Source organism: Aricia agestis, chromosome 9 (assembly GCF_905147365.1).
Source record: "Aricia agestis chromosome 9, ilAriAges1.1, whole genome shotgun sequence".
NCBI lineage: Eukaryota > Metazoa > Arthropoda > Insecta > Lepidoptera > Lycaenidae > Aricia > Aricia agestis.
Window position 1 is genome coordinate 1,417,446 of NC_056414.1, and position 19,634 is coordinate 1,437,079.

The 19,634-nt window shown below is 36.3% G+C and overlaps 1 protein-coding gene across 2 annotated transcripts in view; it reads left to right on the forward strand.

Annotated features, from left to right (window-relative positions):
* The window catches only part of LOC121730115, an 81,420-nt gene that overhangs the window by 20,940 nt on the left and 40,846 nt on the right, over window positions 1–19,634 (forward strand). For both annotated transcript variants that reach the window (XM_042118973.1, XM_042118974.1), the window contains exons 2-4: window positions 3,935–4,039; window positions 7,818–7,915; window positions 8,618–8,761. In XM_042118973.1, the coding sequence (XP_041974907.1) occupies window positions 3,935–4,039; window positions 7,818–7,915; window positions 8,618–8,761 (347 nt within the window). The remainder of the gene's footprint in view (window positions 1–3,934; window positions 4,040–7,817; window positions 7,916–8,617; window positions 8,762–19,634) is intronic.

Sequence of the window (19,634 nt, forward strand, 5' to 3'; positions counted from 1 at the left end):
TAATTTAGGAGCGTAATAATTAGTTCCTCCAAGTTTATTGCACCACATAACCCAACCAAATAATGTAGATCCGCCATTATATGATTTATGAACCAATTTTCCTGATACCACATATATTTTTAATTTGGGAGCGTTATCATTAGTTCCACCAGTGCGTGCTGTGTCCACGCTCGACGCTGTCAAGGTTGATCAGTATATTGCGACAATGTAATTTTACTTTCCATGAATAAAACATTACTTACTGGTAATGTATTTGAGCCTTTCATTCAACTACAATTTATGATTGAAGAAATATTATGTTTAACATATTGACCTACTCCGGTAAACGATTAAAGATTATTTTATTCTAATGTTATAAAATATGTGTCTGTCTGTCCTTCTCCATGTATAAGGTAGATGAAACCTAATTCATTTTATATACCAGATGGCACTGGCAGATACCTATATACTTTATTCTAGTCTCATGAAATAGAATTGTTTTTAATGCGGAAAAATGTACGGTTCATACTGTAGACATAAAGGCCGTTATTACTATAGGAATTGCTAAAAAAGATACGTACTTTTTGAAGCAGAAACGCAGAATTTTGAAAAAAGTATTTTCTATTTGAATAGAACTTTTTTTCCTTAGACTAGTATGTACTAGGAAAATACTACTAGTTGCTACATTCCTAGTAAACTCCTATTTCCTAATCCCCGAGTCTCGATCGTTATCTATATTGAGAGCTGAATCGCTACTACTGGTGTCTCTATACTCACTTGATTCTCGAACTCGAACTCTACGGCTAAAATTAAAAAAAAAATCCGACAACTTTCAATCTGTACCTACTTAAAATTAATCCGTTCCATTCCCGGTTGTAACCCCGAAAAAAGTTAAGTGTTAACCCTTTCTGGATTTAAAATTTTTTAACACTTAAAAAAGGAACAGGATAATAGATTAAAATAGTTCTCTACATTCGGAAGTAGAAGTAATCCCGTAGGCGATACTTCTACTTCCGATATCAGTTGGGTTCTTTCTCAAGCTGACAAAATCGAGAGAGATGGAGATAACGAAAGAGAGAAGAGTACTTATTAGTCATAACCACATTATAACTCATAATATCGCATACTCGTTTTGACAGCAAAGTTGGATGTCCAAACTCCAACATCGTTCCTTCCTTCCTTCCTAGTCGTATCCTCATGGCTGAGGGACGTGACCACCAACATGCATGGTACCTATTTGACATAACGCTGTTAACACATCGCTAAGTGTCATGGCGCTTGTGATGCGTTATTTTTAATTTCTTTCGACTTGCTTTGCTAACAAAACTAGAAAATGCAAAAGGTCTAAGCACCCAGGTGACCTTGGCAATATAATTACGAGAATTTGGCTCGAAACTGAGAAAATTAATACATCTCTATGTTTTCGAGTTCGAGTGTTCGTGGTAGCGTCAGTTGAGCAATAGCTGGGCTAAGCCCGCGGTTTCCCAACATCTCGCCTTGTGCACAAAATACCTTACACCATTTTTGTGTCGTGTGTGCAATACAGTAAAGGGGTGATAGCACATACGTTGCGACTTTTTCCTTTATATTGAGCTACAGTAAATCAAATTCATAATAAGAACATTATTATTTTAATGTTATCTACGTATCTAAATTGTAGTATTCTTAAAAGTACAAATCGTTCGCAGACGCACTCTGCAAAGTACCTATAGTTTAACTACACTGTACACTGATTTAAGAGGATACACTAGAGAGACAACTGCAGAAAATCCAGAAAATCAACGATTCGTTGTCCCCTGATTCCTTCTCCAAAATTTAACCGATTTAAGTACTTTTTTCATTAAAGATTAAAAAAAGGCTTGAGCTGTTTTCCTATGTTTTGCTTTTTTATGTATAATCTAGCCAAATCTGTTTTCTGGACGTTTGAACACAGCGGAAAATCTGGCCATTTTTTTGGGTTTTTGAACGTTCATATCTTATTTAATAATTAAATTATGAAAAAAAAGAAAACATAGGGACATTGTATTAGTGGCCGTAGATATTCAGGAAAAAAATATAAATCTACTAGCATTATCCAGGGAGGAAACAGGGGACAACGTTTGTATGGAAAAAAGGGGGGTGTGGACTCCTCTTAAATGAATTCTTGTGGTACTCGGTCTGGAGCCTGGAGGACTTTATTTCATAAAGGCGGGATGCGAAACAGTTAATTCATAATGAATTATAAATTTAATTATGTATTAACTAACTAATTAACTTACTTCATTTAATTCATAATTCACATACAAAATGATTCTTGGATGACTTTAAAGGAGTGAGCACACTGAGACGGGCCGTTCCGGGGCTCAGCGTACCGGGGTTCATCGCAAAAATCCGCCTCCATACAATTTGTATGGAAGCGGATGCGCGTATCGCACACTGTGTGTCTGTGTGTGTGTGCACTTAATACGACTGTATGGCTGTTTTCCACAAGAGCTGCGTGGCGAGAAATTGTAAGATCCAATAAAAAAAAAACAACCAAAACGTCATTGTGGGATAGCTATAAAATTTATGAAATGAATTATTGTATAATAATTATGTATTGAATTAAAAAATGACAAAAGAAGTACATTAATAACTTTAAAATCATGAACACTTTTCAAATCCCTAGTCTAGTCTCTACACGGCGATGATGATTAATTGACCTTCGTCGCCTGGCAATAGCGGGTATTGACCGAGTCATGGTCAGGCGACACTTCCTCGCCCACTTCCTGATGCCGGCGTCATCTTGCACAATGCACACTTAATGTCAGAAGAGAGAAATAATAATAATAATAACTCCCACACAGGTTTCTGTGACGGTGGCCGGTTTCATTGAAACCAGGCCAGTTACGCAGGAGTAATTTTTATAGTGCCCCAGTGTGTGCGCAGTACACAAGAGCACTCTTTATTCCTTTACTCTCATAACCCAGTGGGACGGAAGACCGACACGACTGGCGAGAGATCAGTTTTTACATGCCCATCCGACGCAAGGGTCATCTTACTCGTCAGACAATCAGGTGATCAGCCTGCACTGTGCTAACCAAACTTGAAAATAATATTATGTTTCCAACGCGGGAATCGAACCCACCACCTCCAAGTCAAGAGCCACGCTCTAAACCACTGGACCACGGAGTAGGAGTAGAACAATCCATATTATTTTAGGACCATCAAATTAAAGTATGAAATCCTTTCGATCTCTGTTAGCTACCACTTTCAAGATTTTTCGCAAATAAAAATGTTGTTCGTCTTATCAAAATGCAGCTTCTCACAAAAATTAGTTTGATAGTAATCAAAAAAATTACTTAATCAAAAAAAAATTAAATTAAATATTATTATAACAGTTAACTTAAAATATCTTCGTGTATATTGTCTCATGTCCCTTACCTAATTTATAGGCTTGAAACTTGAAAATGTGCCCGTCTCATATACTATTTTTTTCAAAATCATTTACGTAGAGACAGTGTTAGTCATGAGATATCAGTTCGTTAGTCATGACTAACGATGTGATTAATTATAGAACTACTAGCTGACCCGGCAAATGTTATTTTGCCATATTATAAATTCTTTCTAGTATCAATATAAAAGTACATACTTAGATAGAAACCTATTCTCAGGCGTAACGAATTTACCATCGAGGAAATTGATTCCTATGCAGTTAACGCACCTACGTCATTTGGTCGTCTTATTGTCAATTCAATGTTAGCTGTGATCGGTCGGATAGGAAATTACTTCCTAGGCTAATCAACTTCTCTGATAGTACAAAATTTCATTAAAATCGGTTGAGTCGTTTTGGAGGAGTTTTGGAGTGTCACAAACACACGAGATTTTTTTAACTATTTAAAAATTGTAAACAAGACTTATCCTTCTTATTAAAAAAAATCTCTTTACTAACAATAATTTTAGGCCAGCTCATTAAAATCTTTTGCTCTTGTTCCAGAAATGGCAACAGAAGATTAAAAGCGCGATGTCCCACGACAAGTGTCTGCGACAGCTGCGGCGGTGACGACGGCGGCCTGCTGCCCTGCGTCTGTCGCCATTACCAGTAAGTAGCGGCGTTAGAGGGGGCGACGCTGGGCGACCGCCCAGGGCGCCAAATAAAAAGGGACGCTGAAGGTAATCAAAAGGGTGCCAAATTCAGCACTATCAAGCACCAAATCTCGCCCAGGGCGCTGGTAGTCCTAAAACCGGCCCTGTAAGTAGGTACTACATACCGTTAAATAGTTTATTTAGTCCTTTAAGAGCTGAGCCAAGAGGGGTATGTAGTAGGGAATGCAATCTCGTTCTCGCGAGATCTCGTTTTAGCGAGATCTCGGCCTTTTTTAGCGAGATTGATCTCGGACGAAAAAAAGGCGAGATCTCGCGAGTTTGACGAGATTGCACTTGAGCATAAAAACGTCTTATTTGAAGCGCGGACTGACACGGACAGAGTTGCGATCACGGAATCAAAACAAAGAGGAGCTGGCAACTGTGCATTGTGATTCTCAACTAGGTCCTGAATTTTGACTTCTCGTTGTTTTGTTAGTTATCAAAGAACGTCACGTTATCGTGGACGCCGGCTTCCACGATAAAACGTTGGGTGTACGTTAAATGCCCTTCTGATTTTACGCACCGCGGACGTTTTGTGCGGTTCAGAAGTGTAAACGTTGCGATGTCCTATAACGTGCACGTTAAAAATTTATCGTCGACGGAAATTTAAACGGTCTCCATATATTTCCATACATTTTACTTCCCTATGTTATCGTTTTACCACGGACGTCCAAAATTATAAAAGCACATTAGAAGAGAGGACTGGCTGTTTCTTTCATTTGTTATTTGATACATAGTAGATCTACTGCTAATCTCACGAGATCTCGAAATTGGCGAGATCTCGCGGTATTGTATTCATAAACTCGTGGGATCTCGCTTGAGCCCCAATCTCACGAGATTTGCATTCCCTAGTATGTAGATACTATCAGCAAAATTGACTTATAGATAGATGGCGAAGCTAAGTTATTTAGCTGGGTTTGTCGACTCAACGTAAGTTCCTCCTCTTTAAGAAACGCCTGTTAAAAAACAATCGCAATATTGTTATCAAGAATCGTACAATAAATAAAATAGATATGTAATTTATTTCGTTCCTATAACTACACAGTACATCTTTAATTTATATATTTTGTAACTAGAATAAATCGATTAAAAAGTAGTTTTTTCGATTTTTCGTTTGGGGAAAAAGTTTTCAACGCTCATTAGAAAGCCTTCCATCAAGTAACTTTAGTCTCATTTTTCAATGACAATAATTTTCTGAACAATAAATCCTACTTAAATGAAAGCTTAATCTTTACATTTGAGTTATCAAAATATTTTATCTGTTTTTTTAATTTATTGCAAAAATCTTAAAATTAGAAAGATAAAATAATAATGGAGAGCCTAATGTTTTGTTAAATCTTCACATTTGAAAGTTGCTCTTATGAATGTTATAGGCATTATCTATACCTAACTTAATTGCATTGAATTAATTCCTATGATATTATATTATCATCATTGGTTAATTCGCGATCTAATTCAGCTAAACTTTTGACATGATTTCGCCAAAATTCATTACAAACCGTAAATTTTGCTGTAATAAATATATCGAGAATGCCCTTGAAATTTACAAGTATTTACTAGCAAAAACAGCAATGAATTGTACTTAGGGTATGTACCCAGCCGAATATTTTCAGCTCGTAAAGAAATAACAGACTGACAGACAGACAGACTTTCGCATGTAAAATATTAGTATAAATTACTCTACCTAGAGTAAAAAATATTACTCTTTCAACAGAAAATTAAATCACTTTACTAATCTCAGAACAATCACAAAAAGCATTAGCAGAGGACACGACATAATACGGCGAAGTCAGGCGAGCACCATGACCTCATTGCATCGTAAGTGCTGCCAACGGGGGGGGGGGGGGGGTCACTCAGTAGTCACTACACAATTTTTTTATCTGCGCCCTCGGACGGTTCTGGGTTCACAGCAGCTGTCTTAGGTCGGACAAAGTGGTGCTTAGGGGATAGCTAGAAATTTCCTTTTATTATTTAGCAAGATTTTGAGATTTTTCAATTTTACCTTAGATTTTGGGGGGGGTCATGTCCCCTGTGACCCCCCCCCCCCCCCCTTCGGACCGCGTCTGGCTAGAATAGGGAATATGCATAATCATAAATAATTTTACTTTATCTTATATCTTTAAACGATCAATTCTTGTATACTAGAGATCGCCCAATGGTCGAAATTCAACCTTAGTTTCAACGAAATTAGGACGTACTACCTATATTTTGTAAAAAATATTGACCTTATCTTTTTTTTTCAACTCTTGTCTCTGGGACTTAGCTGATCTCAGACTGGCCGTGTAAGCATTGTCTCATAGTATCTTCGATTCAATAAAAAACTATAATCCATTTTCAATTTGTCAACTTGGTCAACAGACTTCAACCATAAATAAAAGAGTATGATTCGTATGTATAGGCTTGTCGCTAAAACATCAGTCATTTCTTATGTGTGTGTGTTGTAGTGTGTGTAATGTTTTATTTCTGAAAAAAATGTATAATAAAAGCATAATTTCAAAATAATATTAGTTCGATGCACTCCTTCACCATATAAACTTTAACTGTGCACCTACGTTTCTCCATTTTTCGTAAAAAGGGTTACAAAGTTTTTCGATCGCGTATTAATATTATGATAATATACCTATATTCTTGTATAATAATATATAATATACCTATATAATTGAAATCTCGGAATCGGCTCCAACGATTTTCATGAAATTTAGTAAGATTATAGGGGGTTTTGGGGGCTATAAATCGATCTAGCTAGGAATAATTTTTAGAAAATGTCATTTAATTCGAGTTTTATCGAATACCGAGCAAAGCTCGGTCAAATTGCTAGTGTATGTTATAATTGTAACATTTTGTTATACATATATTATATGTGCAAAATGTTATTGAACTGAAAAAAAGGCTGAAAAGAATGACTAAATATTATAAGTACATAATATTTTGAAAATATTATACTTTTGACGAAAATATTATTTTCGTCAAAAATATGTTTTGCGATACGAAAATATTATTTTCGTCAAAAATATGTTTTGCGATTACAGTTTTTTAATACGTGTTTAGGAAATTCTAGATTTATAGACACTTGGATATGTTTTTCTATGATATTCATTATAACGAGATGCTATAAAAATAGATTTTATATGTTGTTATGTTTTATGGTTCTTTTAAATGCATATAATTGGTCTATTATATATTATTAGTTGTAAGTCTATAACTCCACTACTGCTAATTGTTGTAAGCCCGATTTCTTGTATGGCATCATCTAAAACAAATTTATCGAACTACCCTTATGTATCTAAACTAGACTTTTTGATATTCCTATGCCCTCCGCAATGATGGTGCTGTTGAAATACCGCTGATGTAATTACCATCCTTTCGGGCGCAGCGGCCAGCGAGTCCAACATATTATATTCGAGATACGAGTCCCCAATGCCGCGCGAAATGCAGAGCATTAAATTCTAGGCGTCAAAAAACTACCTAACTTTTTTTTTTATGAAATAAGGGGGCAAACGAGCAAACGGGTCACCTGATGGAAAGCAACTTCCGTCGCCCATGGACACTCGCAGCATCAGAAGAGCTGCAGGTGCGTTGCCGGCCTTTTAAGAGGGAATAGGGTAATAGGGGAGTGTAGGGAAGGGAATGGGGTAAGGGATTGGGCCTCCGTGCCGAAGCATGGCTCTCCCACGTATAAACTTCCAAGCTATCGTGAAACTAAGAGATGTAATACAGGAATTGTTCATTTCCAGACCATTGAAGTTCGAGTCGGGAGCGTGGTTTCTAAGGCAGGTGCAGCGGACGCTCAGCCTCATGCCGTGGTACAGCACCGACAAGTTGGAGCAGATAGGTAAACCACCTTCTAGATAGTTCTGGAATTATTTTACTTTTCTCTACCAAGAAGTATTTTTTTTTTATATAAATAAATTATTTATTGCATGAAATATTACAAACAATAACTTATTACTAAAGGACTCCACACTAGGTCAGACCTGTCTCGTCTTCATCTGCTTTTTGTTATAACAGAAGGTAAAAATTAACTATTTTGGAAAAATATTATATGTAATAATTACTATGAATACTAAGGGCGATACTACAGACGGTGACACTCCACACGGCGCATTGCTTTAGCGTTGCGTCGACGCAGCGTTATTATGAAGCAGTCTCAACGTCAACACCTCCTCCCGCTTCGTCTCGGGGGCTGCAGTCCGTCATGTACGTGCGTTGCGACGACGCAGCACACCGTGTGAACACCTTGGTAATTTGTATGTAAAACAACGCAACAGCAGCGCTGCGTCGACGCAACGCTGACGCAACGCGCTGTGGACTGGCTCTAAGCTGCAGCGGAACTACGACGCGACACTTCATGTTCGATAACACTGACGTTTTGTATCGCATAGCTCCATTGTCGCGCGGCACGGTGGCCCATTAACACTTGATAGTCTTTTAGTGCGGTCTCCCGTCTCACTATTATAATGAAGTGAACCAAAAAATTCATTACAATATTAAGAATACCTTTACAATAAGACCTCCTCTTGATCACCATCACCAGATGAGGAGCACGAGGGTTCGGAGACGAGCGAGTCGCGGGTGGACCTGCACAACGTGCGGGAGTTCCTGGAGGCGCTGTCGGCGCGGCTGGCCGGGGGGGCTCTGGAGGGGACGCGGGTGGCACCCCTGTATGACCATCCAGCTTGTGAGTACTACCATACTACTCATTAATTACAAGTAGTTATTTGGCGGCCATGTTTTTAAATGGTTGCCGTGAATATTCTACTGTTGTACAATAGTAACAATTTTGATACTAAGCGTGTTCATGTCCCAATTTTTCTGTCTATGTCTTCTATTCAAAGAAAAGACTTGAGATCGCCGTGCTAAACAGGCATGTGCGTATTTTTTTATTAGCCAATAGCTCTCCTTTTTCCCTAGTTTGCCTATTTGGTGCAGCCGGTAGATTTTTAATTTTATTCATAGCGTCATGCAACCTACATAGGTGCTGATTATTATTATTGTAGCTATACCTTGCGTGATTTACATTTTCCACTCTTTGTTTACAACAATAATAATTACGTTAATAATTATCCCTCACACGTATTTGTGTTTAAATCTTTGCTCTACAAATGTCGTTTTCTAGAGGATTATTTTGTTCTACTACCTATCTAGACCCCAAGAAAGCTCTAATCCAGCTTGAACTAATTTTGTACTATCAGATAAATTGATTCAAAGGCAAATGACGTATTTACGTAATTTGATCGGGTTATGTCAGCACTTGACTGCAGATTCCTCAGGCAGATCCTGATTCAGTTCGACAAGGCTTTATATATGAACGTGGCGAGAAAAGGAACTAAACGCTTCTGTCATACAAAAACGTCATTTTTGACATGTGTTTGACAGTTCTCCTTTACCAGCAGCGCTCCCGTCAATGTCACCCACGTTAATTTTAAGCCTTGTCGAGCTGTAGATAATAATTTGATATAACTCGATCAAGTAATATAGGTCGACTTACGGTCGATTACTAAGCACTACCTCTCAATATACTTCCGAGAGGCTAACACTGTAAATTGAACCTTATCACCGAGCTGTAAAGTGTAATGTAGATGTGAGGTTGTTCGGGCGCTACCACGCCGCGCTGCGCGACACTCTGACAGCGCTGTCGGCCGCGCTCCGGGACGCGCTCAGACGTAAGCTATATAGCATGTTACACTGGTGCACCGGCTTTATGCACAGCATGGTTTTCATTGTAATTCCAGCTTAATTACCGACAGTTATTTAAGTCTAATTTAGGTTGGTTTCACTCACACAAAAATAGAAATATTAAGCATGTTTATATCGCACTATAGCACCGGTAATTTTATGTAGGACAGGACACAGGACTCACAGGACTACAATAAATATTATGAGAGTCTAAGCATGCTTTTATAATCCTCTCTGAGTAGATATGGAGGAGGTTTACAACCTGATAAGTACATATTCCTAAATTTCTCTATAATATATTCATTCATTCGTTTATGTATCAAAATGATTATATATGTTTAATAACAGTTATTCTTTAAATCGTTTGCAATCAATTAATCTTTGGTAATAGAATATAATCACCAATAGTTTGTTGACCCGGAAATCCTTTTTGTTAGTATTTGACGTCAAAACTTATTTCATCTTGTGATAGATTGATATGACCTCCGCGGAACACACCTTGCTTGTTTTATGTAGCAACCGTTTACCAAGTAATGTGATAATAATAGTAATCTATTTAATTTTTAAAACATACTTATAGCCTTTTTATTTTCGAAAAGCGTTACATTTTATTTATATATATATATTTTACGTTGTCAGACCGCAACGCGACGAGGCGAGGCGAGGCGCGGCGCGGCAAAAAGTATGGATTTTACAGATTTCAGTTGCGTAAGGGTTGATTCAGACCGCAACGCGACGCGTAGATGTATTTCTAAATTAGTATGGATTTGACAGATTCGCAAGACGTCTGACGCAATTGAAATCTGTCATATCCATACAAATTTAGAAATGCATCTACGCGTCGCGTTGCGGTCTGAATCAACCCTGAGATGTCTTGCGAATCTGTCAAATCCATATAAATTTAGAAATGCATCTACGCGTCGCGTTGCGGTCTAAATCAACCCTGAGACGTCTTGCGAATCTGTCAAATCCATATAAATTTAGAAATGCATCTACGCGTCGCTTTGCGGTCTGAATCAACCCTGAGATGTCTTGCGAATCTGTCAAATCCATATAAATTTAGAAATGCATCTACGCGTCGCGTTGCGGTCTGAATCAACCCTGAGATGTCTTGCGAATCTGTCAAATCCATATAAATTTAGAAATGCATCTACGCGTCGCGTTGCATTCTGAATCAACCCTGAAACTTCTGTTGACAATTGACCTGCCTCCCAAAGGCTACGAAAGTTTTTTTTTTTTGCAATCTCATCAGCATTCAAAATCTCGACTTTCCCACACGCTAGTGGGCAAAAAGTGGTCGTAAACCCGCGTCGTCGGCGGTAACGCCCGCCACGGTGACGTTTTGTTCGCCCGCGAGTGTACAACATAAAAATATAGGGATGTGATTGAATCGGTATCGATAATCGAGCTCGATGGTAAGCCGATGAAATGATGATGGTAAGCCTTGATGAAATTTTGATATGGACACTAAAGTTGTCCGGGAAAAATAAACTGGATTTTATTAAGACATTGCGGCTTCTTCGCATTAGAATACTGCTATGAGCTATCAACAGCCTAATGCTGCTCCTGAATTGAACGATCTAATTGTGGTCGGTGCTTCGAATACCCTATGTCGAAGCATCGTAGTAGTGTATTAGTTGCGCCCAAGATACCTGTTTCTGCTTTGCCCCCTTATTATGTAACTTTGATGAACATACTTATAAATTTTTTTTTTTCTTCTTATAATGGCACTTCGGCTATAACCATGGCCAGTGTCGAGTCTAATATTATGGCGGGAAAACAATATTCTTTAATACAATTTTTTCTATATTATCGTCAGGTCAGTCAGGTCTAAAGTCTAGTCAAAGTCTAAATATAAAGTCAAGTCGGTCGATTCAGTAAAGTGGTAGGTACACGCTTTACTGAAACTTTCGATGGAGTTTTGGAGGGAACACAAAAGAGCACGTTTCTGGTTATTACATCACTTTCCCACACTTGTGCACGATAACGAATATATAATGGTTAATATCCTACCAATATTACACATTAAAAACCCAGATAACACAATTATAGGAAAATAATATAAAAACACAACATCACTCTTTCATATTCTTCGCAAAAAAAAAAAAACTACTTACTTATTAAATTCATGGCTGGTCACAATTTTGACGTTTACACATTGCAAAACACAATTTAAAAATTTGTACTTAATGTCAATATTTTGACCTTCTTACTTTTTAAATTGACTTTTAAAAAGTTCAAACATCAAGTTAATTATTGTGACCTATAACAATGAAGTTCACGTTAATATTACTAAGGGGGCTGTTGTACATCAAAAACTTAGTAGCAGTGTAAAATCAAAATTTTGGGACCAACCGAGCGAGAATTTTGTCGATTTTGTACAATAAAATTGAATGAATGAAATGAATGAAAATGAATTTTGAATTCATAATTTTCCTACTCTTTACGGCAAAAAACAATAAACATTTGAATGTTGCTTGAAATAGCTTCGTAAACAGCTTCAACCTGCTTTAAAAATGCATCAACTGGTTGCACATCTCTAAGTTGAGTGCAAGTTTTTATTGCCAGGCGGCGTGGGACCGCGAGAAACAAAAAAACTATCGAAATAAAGTTTATTTCGCTATTCGTGTACAGCGACTGCATTGATTATATCGCTCCTGGCTTCTGTGGGTAGCAGGCGCGATCCGAATGGGGTTCACAGGGGAGATGAATTTTTGAAAAAAAAAAAAAGATGAAAAAAAATTAATATTCATAAAGATGTAACTACTAGCTTAGTAACTTAGTAATGTAGTAGATATTAAGTAGACTTGTCGCTATTTATGTTGGGTATTAGTATGCCTATATGCATACCAAACTAAAGACTGAAGAATGATGATGAACATCTTTGGCTTTATTACAGTTCTGACGATGTTAATAATAATAATCGTGTAAGCCCGCAGTACATAAAATTAGTTATCAGTTATCACATATCAGTTTATCACCATCACAAATGAAAAGTTTAATTTATTTATTTTAATAATTATACTCGTAAAAGTTGAAGCGCAGTTTTCACTTTATTTATTAGTACTGCTTTCTGTAAAGTTATTTTTTTTTAATTTAGTAAAAATTGTATAAATGCGATTTTATTACCTCGATAATTCTGTTGAGAAAAAGGTTACCTCCAGACCGGTTTTATGCTGTAGTCTGTAGAGCCGATTTTCTGCAAAAACTATAAAAAATATATTTTTTAAATGAAATATTAGTTCGTGAATAGGTAATTATAATCACCTACATAATTAATTACAACGAGGAAGAAGCCAAAATATCGTGACCGAAATACTTGCCTATATGTGAGCATAGGCATACTATTTTGATTATTGAATCCATACCTACCAATAGTAAAATTAATGCGTTAGCGTGTCGGTCTGTACCACTTCCACCATTTCACGTAAACCGCTAAACCGATTTTGATAAAATTCGGTATGCAAATACTTTGAGTTTCGGGAATGGAAGGAAAGAAAATATTTGCCAAGTTGCAGGCTCGTCTAATACGGAATAAATACGAAATAAGCATAGTAGAATAAAGCAGATTACTCAGCCGGGTAATGCATTATATTTTAGCTCCGTGATTATATTATTCTTCTCTTGTTCTTAATATATTTCGGGAATCAGTTGTTAATGGCCCCACCATGGCGAATTTTCTCAAAGAATTTCGAACGCTTTTTCATTGTGCTTGCCTTGACATACGAGTAAAATGTGCCCCATAGCTTGAAGCAAAGTTGCACGTATTTCAACAGTAGAGCTATTGAGCAAGATGTGTAATGACAACTGCCAAGCCCAAATAAATTGCCCTTAATGAAATATTAAAAAGATATAAAGCCACATTTTATTATGTTGGCTAACCTAACTTGTAAGTTGTAAGTCGTAAGAGTACAGTTATTAGAAGAGGTCTGAGCCCCTATAGTAACGATAATGAGATACTTAGGTAAATGATTGTAATAATAATAATATAATATTATTATCTTACCATTCATACTAAGATTTAAGACCAACAACTGATTTAAAAATACATTGCCTTAAAACTATGTCACAGAAGGTTTCAGACAATATTGCTACGAATAATAAAAACTAGTTTATATTATTCGTAGCTATATTGCTAAATTCGGTGATTGATTTTACGTAACTTTAAAAAAAAAAGTAAACAAGTTGGCGCGTAAATCTGACAAGTGACATAACTGTTTTTTTTTAATTAGTGGCATGACAGACGTATGTCCCTGTATGTCCACGAGTAACTAGACTATCAACATTATTAACTCGTTGGCCGAATAACCGTCACGCGCTCTTAACCGTTGTAAACGTTATAATTACTTGACAGGAAAGTTTTCGATATCTCTATATTTATAGAGATTATAAATTCGAATATTGTTCTCTCTTAAACGTGCACTGAATTTTGGGTCTCATCAGCTTTTATCTACCCTTTTTTATGACGCAGCACCCTTTATGGATGTGCCTTAGCAAGCCGAAGCACCCAGGGGTATAAGGGACTGGTCGGCAAGAAGCGCCAAAACCATGGATGGATGTCCTGAACCTGTCAAACACGGGACTCCCGGCCGGTCTACCTCAAAATCCATACTTCCAAAATGTCAACCAAGTGCCACACCATCCTAGTCTGTATAGTCTGTATAATATGACATAATACGACGACCTCTATTAATTTTATTAATGAACCTAAAATTAGATGTTGAATGTCACACACATAATATTATAGTCGAATGAGTATCACGAGGTCTTTTGATCATACTACCCAGTATCCGCCTATCTTAACTTCTTAACTTATTATTAGCCCCCGACGAAAAAAGGGCTGTATTTTTAACCCCCTACGAAAACAAAACGAAAAAATATAGTGCCAACAAAACGACAAAACGAAAAGTTATAGAACTTTGATGTGTCTGTTCTGTACTCTGTCCGTGGCTTCGTAGTTTCCAAACGGGTGGACCGATTTGGAGGGGGAACTTAACCCTATCTCATATAAAAAGTTAAACTTGAATCCACTCATGTCTCAAGTCTCAACTCAAGCCCTTTAAGTTGTGTAATCGGTACGAGTAATGTAAGGCCCTATCCTTGTATGGGTGCAAAATCACTTGTCTTGATAAACTTTACACCGTAATTTTGATTTAAGTATTTGAGTTCCCTATTCTTAAAGGTCTACTGAAATGAAATACAGGATGTGCGTACAGGCCATTTAGCCGAAACTTTTCCGTTTTCGCTTCGTTATAGAATCGCCGATCAAAATGTATGGAATTGACATAAGACGAGTCGAACGTCAAATCATATTAACGAACGCTACGCTTCGTCACAATAGACATAACGACCAGTAGTTCGAGTGCAAAGAGACGGACAGGTTTCAATATCTGTCAAATTCGTCGGGTTTCACTAGGATTATGAACGGAATGTGCTTCGCGCTGGCTGATATAATTTATTTTTAAATATTTAAAATAAAGATTTCAAAATTGGATTCTGACAATTTTAATCGCATGTGCCAAAACACAAACAACAATACGACCAAAGAGGAACACGTCCAGCGAATATGTCATAGTTTTAAATTCGTAGGTAACAAGTTAACAACCCTAGCGACGTTCGTTATAACGAAGCGTAAACGAAAAGATTTTGGCTCACCCCCTGGTCCTTTAGCCAAGACGTTTTCTTTATAGATATAAAATATATGGATTTGACATTACACGAGTCGAACGTTAACTTATTATTATTATGTCAATTCCATACATTTTGATGGGCGATCAAAATGTATGATGGGCGAAACTATAAAGAAGCCATAAAGAAAACGATGGGTAGAAAACGATCTTTCCGAATTTCCTTATGTGATTTAACCACGTCGGAAACTATCCTCGACGAAAGGACCGGCGTAAAAGCTAACGTAACTAGCTAGCCATCTTTTAGTTGCGGTAGGTTCTATCGTACCCGCAACTCTGCCTTAAGCGATGAGTGGAGCACCATGGGGTTTTAGTGGGTAGCAGGAGTCCCACATACCCCGGCCGATATCCCCAATTTGTCGGGGATGCGTAAAGCAAAAATATGGTTTATCCTACCTTACTTATACGTTAACTGTATATTTTAACGTGACACTAGGTAGTAGGTACGTTAAATTTGAGTTTGAAAACGCGCGACGAATAGAATCGAATCCGATGGTAAATCGATTCGGACACGTGTCGAGGGCGTATCGGCTATCGATATCATAACGCTTTCTAACAATAACTTTTCGCTTTCCTACGAATATGGAATGATAATTTCCTTATTGATATTGTGATTTAAATGACATTAGATAATAATGATTAATAGCTAATATTTAATGTGTTATGTGTATATTGTATGTCAGCTTGCCGTGATTCAAGCTATCAACAAAAAGCGGTGGCTAAAAAGACGATTAATTGATAATATTATATATTGTATGATCTTCCTAGTCGTACCTATCCTCATGGCTGAGGAACGTGACCACCAAAATTTGCTTTCTGGGATAGGGTTCTCCGTTTTTATTATTCGTAGGTTCTCCACTTGTCTCCATTTTTGGCCTGATGAAATGCCTCCTGGAACGTGCAGTCAGCAGCCTTAACAATCGCGTCTGTCCATCGTGTAGCCGTGTATTTTATGATACTTGGTGATAATTTGTACCCATTGGGAATTTAAGTAGGTACTGATCAATAAAGGACACTAATTTTTCGTGGACACAGCATAGAACAAGAAAGACATATTATACTCTTTCATACAATCTCTGAAAGATAAATAAATACTCTACCATACTTATATAATATTATGAGATCCTGAAAATTTCAGGGCGTCTTCTTAAGTTTTATCTTACTTTTTCCAGTTTTACCATTAATTATTGTTTTTGTGTGTGTTAAAATTAACAATTTTCGTCATAGATCATTACAATACAATAGCCACTGTAATTATGAATCGCAATTTATATTCGTGTTTGCTTAAATGCTAACCGCTAATGACAAACGATTTGCGACTCTATCACATCGTTGTAAAGTTTACTTTCGCTAAATAGGTAGTGACCTTGATCTTCACCTCTGCATCTTGGAGGAATCAAAAATTTTATATTCTTGCGAAGACGAGTCCAAATTTTATGCAGAGATTTTTTATTAAATTATAAATTTAGAGATTATTTATTAAATTATGCATAATTTCAAAGTAGAAATTAATTTTCATAGTATAAAAATAAAATAATTATATACTTACTTACTTACTTAACTTCAAGTTTTTATTGTATTTACAAAAGTTTGAGATGGTTTTTTGTTGTTTCTTAGATTCCGTGTATTGCTTTATTGGTAGAGTTCGTAGAAAATTTCCATTCAGAAGAAACCTTCCTTCTGTGAAACGGCATAAAATCCGATTGTGACGCATGGTGTATTAAGTTACAACTTGCAGTACATCCAACAGGTCTTGTTGGTTCCATTTTCCTTTGAGTGCATTTTCCGTATTTCCTACGACTAAGTTGTTGAAGCTATATAATATAAAATATAAAAATTAATTTCTGTTAGTCTCGCTAAAAGGAAGGTTTATATTAGAAGGGAAGTGATACGAATTACGAAGTTCGCGGGTCATCTAGTTATGGATAAAATTAATTTATATTACTGGGCCTGTGTCACCACTTTCTGATAAAGTGCCGAATTGGCTATTCACAGCTAAACACAATTTAATCTGTCAAGTTAGGTGATGCATAGCCTATTCGTCACTTATCAGGAAGTGGTGAAACAGGCCCTAAATTTTGCTCGCAACTTCATTGCACAGCAATTTGTTTATCACGCTTTGAACCGTATCTACATTCTTCACACAAATACTACGGGACTCGGGGTAAGTATCTCCACACCAGCGTTGCCGGACGTCTCGATTTTTTCATCAAAATTAAATGTCCCGCGCGGGACAGGAACAGGGTCCCGCTTTTCGGGAAAGCCCGAACGTACGTGCAGCGTGCTGAGAAAGAAAGGTAATGAAGATAAGAGTGTGGGAGGTAGAGGGGTGGAATTTCTTTGGCTACTTTAGCTATCTATTGTCACGTAAACGTCATTTTAACGCAAATAAAAAGATGAAAAATTCAAAAAACTTTTGATTTTATACCTTCTTTTACTTTGTCCCGCTTTTAACTGAAGAATCCCGCTTTTTTACTCAAAAAGTTCCTAAGTCCTGACTTGGCACAAAAAAAAATCTGGCAACTCTGCTCCACACCTAATTTTATCATCCTTTTCGGCTTAGCAGTATATGTGTGAAAATCATATGTATGATTGTATCTTTTAAGTATAGATACATCGCACACCGTATTATCTAATATAGGAGATGCAAAATATTTCCATCGTTTTTGTGGACGGGAAAACCCGTCTGTCGTTTGGTTTGAGTTTTGAATAATTAACACATTCTGTAAAACCTACTTTAATAATAATTAAAAAGACATTTGCCGTGTGTTTGATAACAAACAAGTAACTTAATGCGTAAATACAATGTATTATACCTACTGTATACAACTTGTTAACTTGGCAACTAGGTTTGTAATACATTAGCACGACAGTTTATGTCATATCACTTAAACGCGTATTAATAATTAAATAATGAAGATTTATAAAGATTACGACGACCCAGACTAGGGTTGCCACCTTTTTTTTTGCAATTAAAGTACATTGGTTATTAAAGGTAAGAAAAAAAAAGTACATAGGTTCAAAATAAAGTACAATTTATTTTTCTTTATTATTATATTTAAAAACATATTTTTTATTGCTTTTGCAATTTGTATCAAATTACTATCTTTACTAAAAAATTGCACAGCATCTTTACAATCTAAATTTAAATTAAAATAAATAAGTAATTCATTTTTTATCAAATTTAGAGACGCTTTGTTTCTTTCGTCTCGCCATTTGCTGTTCATCACAGAAAAAACTCTTTCTGTGAATGCTGACGTGGTCAGTTCCAGTGAAGTCTGTTTAATTTTTTTGCCTGTTTCATAGCCAAAGAAAATATCTTGTTTTCTTTGTGTTAATCCGTTTCTAAGATTATCCATAATCCCATAAATGTCTAAAATTGTTATGCTGTTGCCTTCTAGACATTTAACAGCTTTATTAAATAAATTTAATAAGTGACTACAAAAATGCAAATAAATTTCAATCACATCATTCTCAGTTTCATTGAGCATCAATAAATTTTGTAAAACCATTGGACAGTAGTCTAAACTTAAAAAGTAGCTTCTTATAGGTGACCAATTTAATAATAAAGTATCAATACATGGCAAAAGAGAGAGCCATCTTGTTCCCACATGGCGTTTGATTTCGTGAAAGTCTCCATCTACTGATGCTACAAATTTTTTTAGTTCCTCTCTTCTTACAGCAGATTGTGAAAAATGAGCATAAATTTTTAAAATAACATTTTCTATGTCATGTGATAAAAAGCTCATGGCATGTCTGACGCAATTATGCACTATATGTGCGTGACAATTTCCTTTAATCAAACCTGGTACCAAATTATTCATATTGGTGAATAAAGAATGATTAACACCAAAATTTGCATTTGTATTATCTGCACTTAACCCCGATACATTATGAAAAGATAATTTGTATTGCTCTAATGACTTTTGAATTGCTTCAAACATACCATCAGCAGATTCATTACTATTTTCATAAAAATCTATTAATTTGTTTTCAATACCATTTTTGGCTGTAAAATATTGTATCACTAATGGAAAGAGTTTTATATTTTTCTTGTTAGAAGCATCTGTTTGTAAACAGTAAAACAAATTATCTGTATTAACAGCATCTATTACATTTTGTAAAGAATATGGGCCCAACACTTCTGTAACTAGTGCTTCCATTTTTGTTCTAGCTAGATGAATTGCA